Source organism: Scyliorhinus canicula, chromosome 10, assembly GCF_902713615.1.
Source record: "Scyliorhinus canicula chromosome 10, sScyCan1.1, whole genome shotgun sequence".
NCBI lineage: Eukaryota > Metazoa > Chordata > Chondrichthyes > Carcharhiniformes > Scyliorhinidae > Scyliorhinus > Scyliorhinus canicula.
In genome coordinates this window covers 168,454,852-168,468,505 of record NC_052155.1, presented here as the reverse complement: position 1 = coordinate 168,468,505, position 13,654 = coordinate 168,454,852, and the positions used below count along the sequence as shown (strand labels likewise).

Sequence of the window (13,654 nt, the reverse complement as noted above, 5' to 3'; positions counted from 1 at the left end):
AAACGAAAATGGGTAGATTCCTGATCAAGGTGGTGACTTAAAATGATCCATTTGGGTACAGGATTTTGTCAATAATTGTTCTTGTGACATGGGACGTGCAGGCATTTACTGTCCATTCCTCATTGATCTGGCTGTTGAGTGATTAACTGGATGAGCTCAGAGTGCGTTAAAAGTCACACGTAGGTCAGATTAGGAAGAAGTGACAAGTTATTCTCCCTGAAAGTCTGTTGTGAGCCAGTCAATATTGATGGCAATCTCTCTTCTTTGTGGTGACATAAATAACCCGATTTATTGAACTCAACATTACAATTATGAGTGTGGGATTTAAAGTAACACTGACTACGTTTCTTTTCCATTATCATAACTACTTTACTGTGGTAACAGGCAGGGCACAGGGCATTGGTTAAAACAAGTGCAATTCATTCAAGAACATCAAGGCTATAGAATGACTTACTTCCATTAGTCAGCACTTTGTTTTACAACCAGCAGATTTTTTTTAAAGTTCAAGCTTAACATTATTAAAGCATTCCTCAGGCAGCATGGTGGCGCAGTGGGTTAGCCCTGCTGCCTCACATCGCTGAGGTCCCAGGTTCGATTCTGGGTCACTATCCGTGTGGAGTTTGCACATTCTCTCCATGTCTGCGTGGGTTTTGCCCCCACAACCCGAAGATGTGCAGGCTAGACGGATTGGCCATGCTAAATTGCATCTTAATTGGAAAAAATAAATTGGATACTCTAAATTTATTTTTTAAAAATGAAAGCATTGCTCGTTGATTTCCCTTGTATTCTATTATTCTCTTAGAGGTGTCCGAGGTCCTGGACCTTAGCTTAGATTTAATGAGCAAAACAAACTGTAAATATACCTCAGAAAATAACTTGATTTTTAAAACATTTTGGAACCTTAGGAACTTTCTGACCTTCGACATGCCCACAATAAACTAAAGAAGCAGCACCAAGACAAGATGGCAGAACTCATGCATTCCAGTCGAAGAATTGAACAACATGAAGCGGAGGTGAAGAAGTTAAGACTGCGAGTGGAAGAACTGAAGAAGGAACTGGCACAAGCAGAAGATGAGGTATGTATTTACAAATGAAAATATATATATTTTTTATGATCCCCGCAGAGACTGATAAATTTTAAGAAGAGGTTTGAATTTTCAATGACCGATCGAAAGATTCAGACAACAAAATTTCAAGTATTAAGACTTTTACTGCAGCAACCAACTAAAAACAACACAGACTAAACATTACTTACTAGGCGCCTAATGTACCAAACAACAGAAAAGGTACTTCCCCATTAACGAATTAACTCAACCAAAAATACTTTATGACTCATTTGTCCATTGCGCTATGCTCTCAGTAAATACATACTCTCGTAGATTAACTCTCACACCACTCCAAGCTTTTTGGCAGGATCCCTTCTCCCTACGATAAAAGGGTGAGTCTTCCAGTGTCCTTTAAAAGTCCCATCATTCTCCTCAGTATCCTCGAACTGACTTCCAGCAGCAAGACCTATTCTGACTATTCCTTAGCCCTTATATCAACACAAGTTCTGCCCCTTTGAACATAATATTAGTTCTCCTCAACATTCTACTCGGTGGCTGACACCAAACAGTCTTTTCCTTTGCTTTGCACAGAAGCAGCAGTTTCTGGTCTCCCACTCCTGGTCTCTAGTGTCTGAGAGTCTGAGTCCAGAAAGACGAGTTGCCCATCATTTTGCCCATCATTTGAACACAATGCCAAGGTCAAACCGATCCCAGTTTCCTTGGAGTGAGGGCCTTATCCTGCAGTGTGATATGGTTTTTTTGGGGGTAGATGTAAATGCTCATATGTTTCAAATAGAGTCTGTGAAACTGTCAAGCTGTCAAGTTATTTAAATAGCTAGCTATTTAAATTTTCAAAACAAAACAGTCTGCTTGTGTCTGTGAGTTGAAAGAAATGGTGCTTGCAGTTTCAATAGAATGTTTTTGACAGAACGCTAAGTGGCATTATAATATTATTACTGTTTGACTGCTTCCACAGTGAGGTTGGAGACTGTAAGTTCATGGATTTATTGACAGCGCCAAGGAGTTATTAAAAGATTAGTTGTCTTTGACGTGGGGTTATAAATACAACTCTTTGGGTGCGATTCTCTGCAAATGCGGTGAGTTGTAAAGGCAGCCGTGAAACTGGCCGTGTTTCACGGCAGCCTCCGCGCCCCCTCCCGGGACCCGATTCTCCCCCCCGGGCGGGGCTAGCAGCGGGGCCCCGTGAACCACGGCATCGTGGCCTTAGGACCGTCGCTAGGTCCGGGCGCCAAGCGTCATGCCGGCTGACGCGCACGATGACGTCAGCCGCGCATGCGCGGATTGGACAGCTCCAACCCGCGCATGTGTGGGGCCGTCATCTCCCTCGGCCGCCCCGCGGACTGATCCTGCGGGGCGGTGGAGGGAGAAAGAGTGCGTCCGTTATGGACGCACTGCCCGCGATCGGTGCCCACCGATCGCGGGCCCATGCCCCCCTTGGCACGGCCGTGGTACTGCTGTGCCAATCGGGGCCCTCGATGCCCAGAACGGGCATGTTGCAGCCGTTTTTACGACGGCAGCAAGCAGGTGTGTTTGCTGCTGTAAAAACGTCCATAAAGTGCTGGGAACTCGGTCCATCGGCCTGGGGAGAATCGCTGTTCGCCGTAAAAAACGGCGAGCAGCGATTCGTGTCATGGGGCGGCCATGGCGGGGGGGGGGGGGGAGAATACCGGGAGGGCGTGAAAAATGTCAGGGACGCCCTCCCGCTATTCTCCAACCCGTCGTGGGCAGCGGAGAATCGCGCCCTTTGTTTTTAATCATGTAGTTGCAGCGATTTAAATATACCAAATGAGCATTTATCAATGAAATTGCGAAACTGTAATCGTTACTTAGAACTTTATTTTCATTCATCTCAGCATGGCTCCAGAGGTCTGCCGATGGTGGATACTGGGTGAGTTGGCATAGAGGGTATAAGGGCAAAAGGCAGTGGGTGAGAGTCATAGGTTGGGATGAGATGACACCAAATTGGAATAGGGCTATAAGGGGCCACGGGGTGGGTGGAGAGACATAGGCTGGCAAGGATAGGGAATGGGTACAGGCTGGAGAGGTGAGAAAGGTGAGGACTAGGGAGCCTAATATTGAATGATACAAGTGGCAAGAAATTCCAGAACACCGGGGAGGAACTTCTAACCAGCATGCCTTGAAATTCATCAGTATATGAGGCTGCCTTCAATCTGTATTCGACGCTGGTGTGCCTGACTCCATCTTGCACCCGGTCTCATCCCATCCTAAGAGAAGAAGATCCTGCCATTTGGAACATTAGTCCCAAGACAGGTGCAGTGAGCTGGAACATTACTCGACTCTGCGTACCTTCCTTGGGAGCCAAAGTCTGGTCTTTCGTGTCAAGTGTAAAAATTGGCAGTTGATTTTCTATGGGTTTCAGCTGGGCCATGACAACCAAATCACATCGGCCCTTTTCTGGTCGGAGTCTAGTAATATTTCACCATCCCCCATTCCAGGACATTCTACTTTATCTTAAATTAGAAGAGACAGTTTAAAACATAACCATCTTATAAAGTTGAGCATTGGTTACAATTAATTTATGATGCGTGATCAAAGATGAATTTTTAATGTGCCTGTCATTATATTTTAGTTTTTATGCATAAACGTTCCTACAGTTATGGCTAAAACCAATAATTGACCTTTATTAACTCCTTGACTTTACATAATCATAGGAGACTGAAAAAGACCATTTGAGCTATTAAGCCTATGCCAGCTCTTTGAAGGAGCTATTTTCTTAAGTGGAATTTACTCTGGTCCAGACAGTCCATTTTTCCTGCTTTAATTGCATTAGAATCAAACAGCTATTTATCAATATTACTAGTATTTGGCAATGATGAAGATGTTTGTGATGAATGTAATGCTTCCAGATCAATTAAACAATAATTTCTTTAGATAACTCATTGTGTTCATCCAGAATCCTACGCCATGTCAAAGCCTCACCAGCCACTTGCCCCGTTTGATATTTATTTTTGATAAATATCTACGTGGCTTTGCATGTTCTCTTCTGTGCTATTTCTGGAAGTACAAATTATCAGTTGCAAAAATGTAACATTAAAAGTAGACTTGTGGCACACATATTATTTTGCATTCACTTCCCATTTAATGGGCTGAATTTTCCAAGACCATTGGTGGAATTCTGGGAGGTGTGAGGGCTGACATCATGGCGGGGGAAGACATTGGAAGGGGAGACTGATGTTTTTCCACTGCTATGGCATGGCGCCAGTGGTGGGAATCTCAGCAGGTCAGCTGTCCACTGGAAAGCCAATTTAGTCAATTGGTGGCCCAATTAACGGTGGTCTCTATTGGTTTTCCGGGGGGCTGGGGGACTCTCCTTAATGGGGGCTCCATGGCTCATGAAGGTTCCCCCCCCCCCCCCCCCCCCCCCGGCAGAAATGGCTTCCTGACGTTTTCCTGGCCCCAGCAACCCTAAACAAGACCCACCAGTCTTCAAGGGAGCCTCAGCATCGAGGTACCCACATCTTCGAGCTATAAGCTCAGTAGTGGCCTGTGCTAGCTGCTGCATCGCAGAACTTGCTGAGGTGCCAACCCTCAGAATAGGCCAGCAGTTCTTGGGCGTGTGATGCCATTTCAAATTGGGTCCCACCACCCACTAAAAGAGGGTCAATTCCTGATTTCAGCCCTGGTGCTTCCAAAGAAACTTTCAACCCCACAAGTCATCTCTGTCCCACGGGCTTTTCTTAATATCAGTTTCTTACTGCTCCACACCAAAGGTTATTAATTTCTTGCTGGGATTCAGTTGAGAGGTATTGGTTGTTCTCTGCTTGAATAAGTGGCCATTTCATATGTGTGAATATTGGTAGGATATTTTAGCACAGGAGGCATTAGAGTTAAGCAGAGTTAGTCACGTCCTCACTGGATACCCACAGATGCAAACCTCCAGCAGAGTCACTGGATACTCAACAGGGATGTAAACCCCATCTAATTTTCCTTTCTCTAACCTGAATCTGCTGCGATCAAATGTGGTTTTCTTTTTTTTTAATTTAGAGTACCCAATTATTTTTTCCAATTAAGGGGCAATTTAGCATGGCCAATCCACCTAACCTCCACATCTTTGGGTTGTGGGAGCGAAACCCATGCAGACACGGGGAGAACGTGCAAACTCCACACGGACAGTGACCCAGGGTCGGGATTCGAACCCGGGTCCTCAGCGCCGTAGGCAGCAATGCTAACCACTGTGCCACCGTGCTGCCCCCAAGTGTGGTTTTCTGACTATCACAATGTTGCAGATCACCTAGCTCAGTATGGACCAGGGAGTGAATCCTCCTTCGAGAGGCAGAACATTGCATTAACAGGTTTGAATCTCACTGTGCGATCAATTTAGCCAGTAACCATGAGGAAAGTGAAAGAAAAAGATGATAATGAAGCATTGTAGTTATATTATATCCTGACCTCCACACGTTCTCCAGCAGTCTTCATAATTTCCTCATTCCCCGAAAATATCAAGGTCTTACATTTTAGAATGTGAAAATAAATAAAATGCAAAGAGAAAGAGGAAAGAATTGACTCAATGTGAAGTCAGAAGCAGGCCTTAACAGCCCCTGATTAGTGATGCACAACATCCTCTAAAAATCACCTGATTTACTCTGATATGACCCATTCCTTGAATGTGTTTGTCCTAACTTTCTCTACCTAACTTTGATACAGTAACAGTTCAAATTGAAATATTAGAAGGGTCCAAATATAATTGGAAATTTTAATTGCACTTAGCCACACATCACCTTCTTCACATTGATTTCCTTGTAGTTGACACAGCCCCATTAAGCCCTAAATCCTGAAGATGTTTGCTTTTCAAAAGGCCATCATCACAAAACTTACCCTTCAATCTGCACTGCCTGACATTTTTAACTGCAAGGTAATGACGCCTTTGAAATAGTGTCACCACCATAATCCTGTGTCACAGACTTTTTAACATCTCTTTAATAGTAAGATTTTAGTTTTAAAAGCCTAAAGTTGAGATAAGAGAAGGCAATAACCACTGTTCCCTGTAAACTGTACTGTGCAGCAACCCAGTAGGTACCCGTACAGAGTGAACATAAGTTGTCCCCTTTAATGCGACTGCACAATAAAAGTAAAGGTACAGTACATTCAAATTAAGAGGCTGTGCACAATATAAAAAAAAGAGCAACATTGGCAATAGTTCTTCTTTTAACTCCGGCATCTGTGCAACATATATGGAATAAAGCAAGCGACAAAGGATCTTTATCTCCAATTGTCACTTGAATGATTGAAATTGGGAAGCACTCCTGGTAGGAGCTGGATTCTGGACCCCACAAGCCCACTGCTGAGGATCTGAGGGAATGGTTCTGGGCGTGAGAAATGTGTTCAGGGAAGGGGTTAGAACCAGAAAAGTTACAGCACAGAAGGAGGCCATTCGGCCTAACTTGTCCATGCCAGCCTGAGGCACCCTGGTGCCCTTTCTAATCACATCTTCCTGCACCTGGTCCATAGCCATGTAGCTTAGAGCACTTCAGGTGCAGATCCAGGTACTTTTTAAAAGAGTCGAGGGTCTCTGCCTCCACCAACTCAGGCAGCGAATTCCGGACTCCCACTACCTTTTGCATAAAAAGGTTATGTCCCCCCCTACACTTTCTGCCACTTATCTTGAATCTATGTCCCCTGGTTCTAGTATTCTCCACCAGGGGAAACAATTTTTTCTGTCCGCTCTATCACTTCCCCTCATAATTTTGTACACCTCGGTTAAGTCACGCATCAGCTTTCGGTGTTCCAAAGAAAATAACTCCAACCTATCCAATCTCTCCTCGTAGCTACACTTTTCTAGCCCTGGCAACGTTCTTGTAAACCTCCTCTACACTCTCCAGAGCAATAACGTCCTTCCTGTGATGTGGTGACCAGTGCTACACACAATACATCACGTGTGACCTCACCCAGTGATTTATACAATTCCAACATTATATGCTTACATTTATATTCTCCCCCTCTGCCAATGAAGGAGAGCATTCCATGTGCTTTCTTTCCAACTTTGTCTACATGAACTGCTGCCTTGAGGGACCTGTGTACCCGCACGCCACTTCATCTTCCCCTCTTGGTATATTCCCATTTATTGTGGCTGGTTTAGCACAGTGGGCTGCTGACTTGTAAAGCTTAACAATGTCAGCTGCGCAGGTTCAATTCCCGTACGGCCTCCCCGAATAAGCAGCGGAATGTGACGACTAGGGGCTTTTCACAGTAACTTCATTTGAAGCCTACTTGTGACAATATGCAATTATTATTATTATTTTATACTCCTTATAACTGTTGGACCTCTCTAAATGCATGACCACACACTTCTCTGTGTTAAATTCCATCCAGCACTTTATCGCCCACTCCACCAATCCATCTACTTGTCCACCACTTGGCCAATCTTTGTGTCATCTGCAAATTTCTGGGGAAGGAGCAGGAAGCCCAGGGCAGTCGAGCCCAAGTTTGTCTCGTGGGGCTCTGCGGCCCATAATTAAGCATTCAAAAAATAAATAAAACATGAAACTTGCATTGATCTGTTCTGGCCATAATGAAGCCTGCCACCAGGCTAGGCACAGAGTATCATTGCCACGTCCGACAGTTAAGGTTGCTTCCGCCATCAGTCCTTAACTTTGACAATTTATCAGGGCAGCTACCAAGCTGTCGTAAATCCGATGGTAATAATGCCAACAGGCACGAACAACTTCGAGCGCAAAGATTTCGAGTAGCTATTCGATTAAGTTCCCTCTGTCATAATATCCACTCATGTATATAATGAGATGCAGACAGGCAGTGATTGACACATAGGATGACCAGTAAGCATACAACACAGCCAATCACCAGACAGGACACTAACACTATAAAGCCAGAGGGCACTAGGTTCCCGCTCTCTCGGGACCCAGCTACTGAGACAGAGTCCACGAGCTAGCAACTGCAAACACCATGCGGTAGCTAGTAAGTCTGGTCAGGCTACTACTAGGCCTCCAGTCAGTTCAGTATAGTGTTGACCCACAGCTGAATATGTAGCAGTTCTATCGTTGAATAAAACAGTGTTGGATCTTCTCCAGTGTTAGACGTCTGTTTCTAACTTCCCTGCATTGAGTGCAGTCCACATCGAACCAGCCTGCCTAACATATCTCCCTCTCGGAAGCTGTTGGTTAAAATTAAATCTGAGAACAAATTCTGGACCTGGTTAGGAGATTGGCTAGCTAGTGGGAGAAAGAGAGTAGGCATAATGAGAACGAAGCGACTAGTATCCCCCTTGCATATTGGGGCACACTATTTACTATATGTATTATTGAATTGGATAACACAATGGAGAACCATACATTCAAGTTTGCGACTGACACAAAGATTGATGGCATAGTAGGAAGTGTAGACAGAAGCATGAAATTGTAAAGACATTGATAGATTAAGTGAGTGGGCAAAACTGTGCCAGATGAATTTCAGTGCTGGTAAGTGTGAGGTCATTCATTGTGGGCCAGAATTTTTTTTAAAAAATGATGAGAAGGCAGGAACAGTGGAGGTTCAAAGAGATTGATGTAGTCAGGTACAAAATCAAAATCAAAAAGATTAATAGGATGTTAACCTTTCTAAGTAGAGCCCTAGATTATTAAGGGGTGGAGGTTTTCCTACAGTTGTGTACAAAGTCCTGGTCAGGAACTGTTTACATTTCTGGATGCTGCGTCTATAAAAAATAGCAGTCATGCAATGCAGATTCACCAGGATGCGAAGGGTGAGATTATGCAAAAGGTTTACATGAACGTTATAGTCCAGGGAACACTGGTTAAGGGGTGGTTTGACTAAGGAGATTTCAGCCCAGTGTCGGGAAGCTGTTCCCTCGTTTTACACATCACAAACAGAAATGAAAAAATGAAAATCGCTTATTGTCACGAGTAGGCTTCAATGAAGTTACTGTGAAAAGCCCCTAGTCGCCACATTCCGGCGCCTGTTCGGGGAGGCTGGTACGGGAACTGCCGATATGAGGTGACACTCACTTTTCAACATCCTTCTTGAAGTGTGCAATGCCGTGGGAGATTGATTTTCTTTAAGGGGAATTTACTCTGCCGCAGATCCATAAGATCTGTGACAGCACGGTGGCACAGTGGTTAGCACTGCTGCTTTATGGCACCAGGAACCTGGGTTCAATTTTGGCCTCGGGTGACTGTCTGTGTGGAGTATGTATGTCCTTCCCGTGTGTGCGTGGGTTTCCTCCGGGTGCTCCAGTTTTCTCTCACGGTCCAAACCTGTGCAGGTCAGGTGGATTGGTCCTGCTAAAACTTCTCCTTACTGTCCAAAAAGTTAGGTGGGGTTACGGGGATAGGATGGGGGATAGGGTGGGGGGGGGGGGGGGGGGCGAGAGGTAGGGTGCTCTTTCGGAGAGTCAGTGCAGATTATTTGGGCTAAATTGCCTTCTTCTGCATTGTAGGGATTCTGTGATCTGTTTGAATGTGTTCTTGTTTAGAAAATAGCTTAAAAATGTATTATTTTGTTGTGTGGAGGTCATTATCTGATAATATATCATATCAGGCAACTTTTAGCTGTTTTTGACTTGCCACTTGACAGGAGTGGGCTAGTGGGGAGCGGGTGCGATTCTGTCTGACAGGATGTTTAGCTACGTGGAGAGTTATGGGAATTGAGGAGATGAGAATCTGACCACTCTGACATCACTGATCAAGCCGCCACGTCTTGCGGGGCGGCTGAGGGGAAAGACGGCAACTGCGCATGCGCGGGTTTGAGCTGTCCAACCCGCGCATGCGCGGCTGACGTCATTAGGCGCCGCCGCGGCGTCATTCTAGGCATGCTGGGCCTTGAAGCCAGGGACAAGGCCCAGCCGCCGAGTTTCCTGGTACGGCCCGCCTATCCCCCCGGGTAGGGGAGAATAGGGGGCCGGGAGAGGCTTCTGACGCCATCGTGAACCTTTCCAGGTTTCACGATGGCGTCGGGCCTTGCGGAGAATTCCGCCCTATATTTTTGTAAAAAGTGCCCAGATTTCAGAGAACATTTTCACAATGGTTGACTGGACCCGTTCCCTTAAACAATCAGCTTTGCATTCAGGAGAATTCAGTTCGAAGCGCTACATAGCAACACCAATTCTATATTCTATATTTAATATTATTATTATTATTATTCTGCTGCCATCTACACGTAGAACAGATACTGCAAGCAAATGTGGACAGTTCAAACTTTCCTAATAGGTATGGGATGGTATTCTCTGTCCTGCCGCACCCGTTTTCTTGTGTGGTGCACCCCCTCCGGCAGCGAGATCCTCCGTCCCACCAGTCGGCCAATAGGGTTTCCCATTGTGGGCACCCCCACGCCGTCGGGAAATCTGCCGCCGCGAGTCTGCTGCCGGCGAAGCGGATGATCCCGCTGATGGAGAATCGAGCCCATGGTCTCTCAATTGTGGTATCATTCTAATAAATCTTCTTTGCAATTGCTCCATCCCTTTATGTCCTGTTTCTATGAAGACCAAAACTATTCGCAGTATTCCAAATGTAGTTTAAACAAGCTTAACCTAGCTTCTCTGCTTTTCATTTCTGTCCCTTCAGAAATGAAGCACACTGCTTTTGTCGAAACCCTTTTTATGGTCTAATTAATCTCCATTGATACTTTTCTTCAACAAAGCCCATCTCTCTGTGGCCTCCATCTTTGAACAAACATCAGTAATCTCCAAGTTCCTCCTCATTTCTCACGACATGCTGGTTTGGCTATGTATGGCCATTCTTTATCATTGTTCGATCAATAATCTGGAATTTCCCAATCAGACAGCATCATTGGCACAAGCACTGATGCCTCAAACCGCTAGGGACCCAGGTTCTATTCCGGCTTGGGTGACTGCCTGTGTGGAATTTACACTTTCTCCCCATGTCTGCGTGGGTTTGCTCTGGATGCTCCCGTTTTCTCCCGCAGTCCAAAGATGTGCAGGTTAGGTGGATTGGCCATGCTAAAATTGCCCCTTAGTGTCCAAAGATGTGCAGGTTACGTGGGGTTACGGGGATAGGACGGGGGAGTGGGCCGAGGTAGGGTTCTCTTTCAGTGGGTCTGTGCAGACGTGATGGGCCGAATGGCCTCTTTCTGCGATGTAGGAATTCTATGGAAGAGAGTACAAGGAGTGCAAGGACTACGCTGCGTACAGGGAGGAGGCCCAACATCTGCACATCAGGTTAGCTGAGCTTGGCAGCAAGTACAACCTCTCTCAGCAGTGTCCACATCTGCAGAGCCAAGAGTAAATGGACAAAATGCAAAGGAAAAATCAACTCATAATAATGCCTAAGATCATTTAATTTCAAATACCCATGCACTACAAAGCACAATTTGGGAATTTATTATTCAATTGCCAAGAGTACATAAGACTTTGGTATGAGCCAATAATTCCTTACCAACTAGGTTTTTGGTACAGGATGATAATGCAGAGGGTAGCATGGTGGTTAGCATAAATGCTTCACAGCTCCAGGGTCCCACGTTCGATTCCCGGCTGGGTCACTGTCTGTGCGGAGTCTGCACGTCCTCCCCGTGTGCGCGTGGGTTTCCTCCGGGTGCTCCGGTTTCCTCCCACAGTCCAAAGATGTGCGGGTTAGGTGGATTGACCATGCTAAATTGCCCGTAGTGTCCTAAAAAGGTTAAGGGGGGGGGGGGGGGGGGGGTTGTTGGGTTACGGGTATAGGGTGGATACGTGGGTTTGAGTAGGGTGATCATTGCTCGGCACAATATCGAGGGCCGAAGGTGCTGTACTGTTCTATGTTCTATGTTCTAAGACTAAATAACCAGTTCCAGCATTGTAGCTTCACACAGCACAAATAGAAATAAATAAGAACATATTTATCCCCCTTCACTAACATTAATGAAAGTTATGCATTTAAAACACGTCCCTTGGTTTTTTTTTCTGCGTGCTCAGGGAAGCGTAATACGCAAGTTAATCTCTGGATACCCAGGTCATGTAATATTGCTGAAAAGAGAGACATGTTGCTGAAGCTTTTCGTCTTGCACTCCTCATGCCAAACACGAGAATGTCAAATTTCAAACGATCCAAAGAATTTATACTACAGGAGAAAAGGCTGTTGATTGGTTGGCAGGTCAACTCTGATTGGCTGAGGTGTTGCCATGGAGAAAGCAATGAGGAAGTGTAGGCTCCACAAACTCCCGGGTAATCTAAGCAAGGCACATGGCTTGAACATATTCCTTTTGTTTGCAGGGGACAGCTTCTTGCATGTGCATATATGTCACTTCCAACCCTATGAGTTTGTTCTGATAAGAATGCGAGGCAAAAAAGCGTTGGCAACATGCCTCTCTTTTCAGTGATATTCAAGTTCCCAAGTGACTAATGCAATATTTTTCAAAGAAGGGGATGGGTCAGGGCACCTTGCAGCAGGTGACCTGCTGCTTGGCCTTTGCCGATGTTTATAAGGGAAACAATAATCTTTAGCTGATACAGTATAACCTCTGTCGACCCTGAGGAAAAATGTGTTTTATTTACTCGATTGCTTTCCCAAGGTTCTGACGTGGGCGGAACAGCTAGCATTTCAATCAATAATTAACATCAATATTATTTATTTGGAAGAAATACACGTTTCTCCCACTTCTGCCCTTCTTCAATAGGTTATGAACCATTATATATTTGAATAGCTATTCAGACACCAGCTTTAAAAACAATGAATTGATCCTGGAAAGCCTTGGTCCAAAAAAATGCCTCGGAGGAATCCTCCAGTAAATAATTGAAAAAAGACTTCAGCCTGTTAATTTGCTTGCTAGATCTTTTTTTTTTGACACACAGATTTTATTGAGAGGTTGAGTCACATCCGTCACTGTGAGACCTGATGGCACTGTGCTTATTCAGCAGTGGAGAACAATGTATTGATGTTTTATTCTGGCACTGAAGTGAGGTTCTTCGCACTTTTCTAACAGGTTCTGCTTGTTAGATTTAGATTCCAGCCAAACTCAAATTTAGTTGGTAAATAGGTAGCCTCTCCAAAATCTGCACAATATAAGTATTATTACTTTGCATTGCTGGTGTTCGGACAGATCCCTAAAGGTAATATATGCCACATGCTGCACTTTGGTTTTTTTTGTGTGTTTCAGACTCTATCCCTAATAACAGCCATAACACATGGTAAATACAACACGGTTTTGTTGAGCTGCTGTGTTGCTTGGAGATTAATGGCCTTTCATGCTTGCCATAAATCAGTGCTCTACTCTTCACTGATCAATCTTGTCGGACCATGAACAGGCCAGCATTGGCACTCAACAAGATGGTGTCACGTTTCAGGGGCAACTCGGACTAATCGATCAGCGTTCAGTTATGATGCTGGAAATATTGAAGGGCCTGGGGCTTTCCGTTCACCTGCCTTAGTGTCTTGTCGCGATTCACCAACACCAGCAATACCGTCACCCAAGATCGCCGAGCTGGCAGCGCCAAGTAAACTCAGCGTAAATTGAGATTCCGCAATCTTTTGTCCTAATTTTAGATACATCCTCCCAGAACTGACCCACAAAGCCGTCATTCCCCCAGATCAAACTGACCTCTGGGGATATTTCCACCAACAGATGTCAGAGGTAGGTTCTTTACTCAGAGAGTAGTAAGGGTGTGGAATACCCTGCCTGCAACAGTA

General features: G+C 45.0%; 1 protein-coding gene across 2 annotated transcripts in view; it reads left to right on the top strand.

Annotated features, from left to right (window-relative positions):
- The window catches only part of LOC119972756 (coiled-coil domain-containing protein 102A-like), a 568,320-nt gene that overhangs the window by 340,580 nt on the left and 214,086 nt on the right, over positions 1 to 13,654 (top strand). For both annotated transcript variants that reach the window (XM_038810080.1, XM_038810081.1), the window contains exon 7: positions 906 to 1,076. In XM_038810080.1, the coding sequence (XP_038666008.1) occupies positions 906 to 1,076 (171 nt within the window). The remainder of the gene's footprint in view (positions 1 to 905; positions 1,077 to 13,654) is intronic.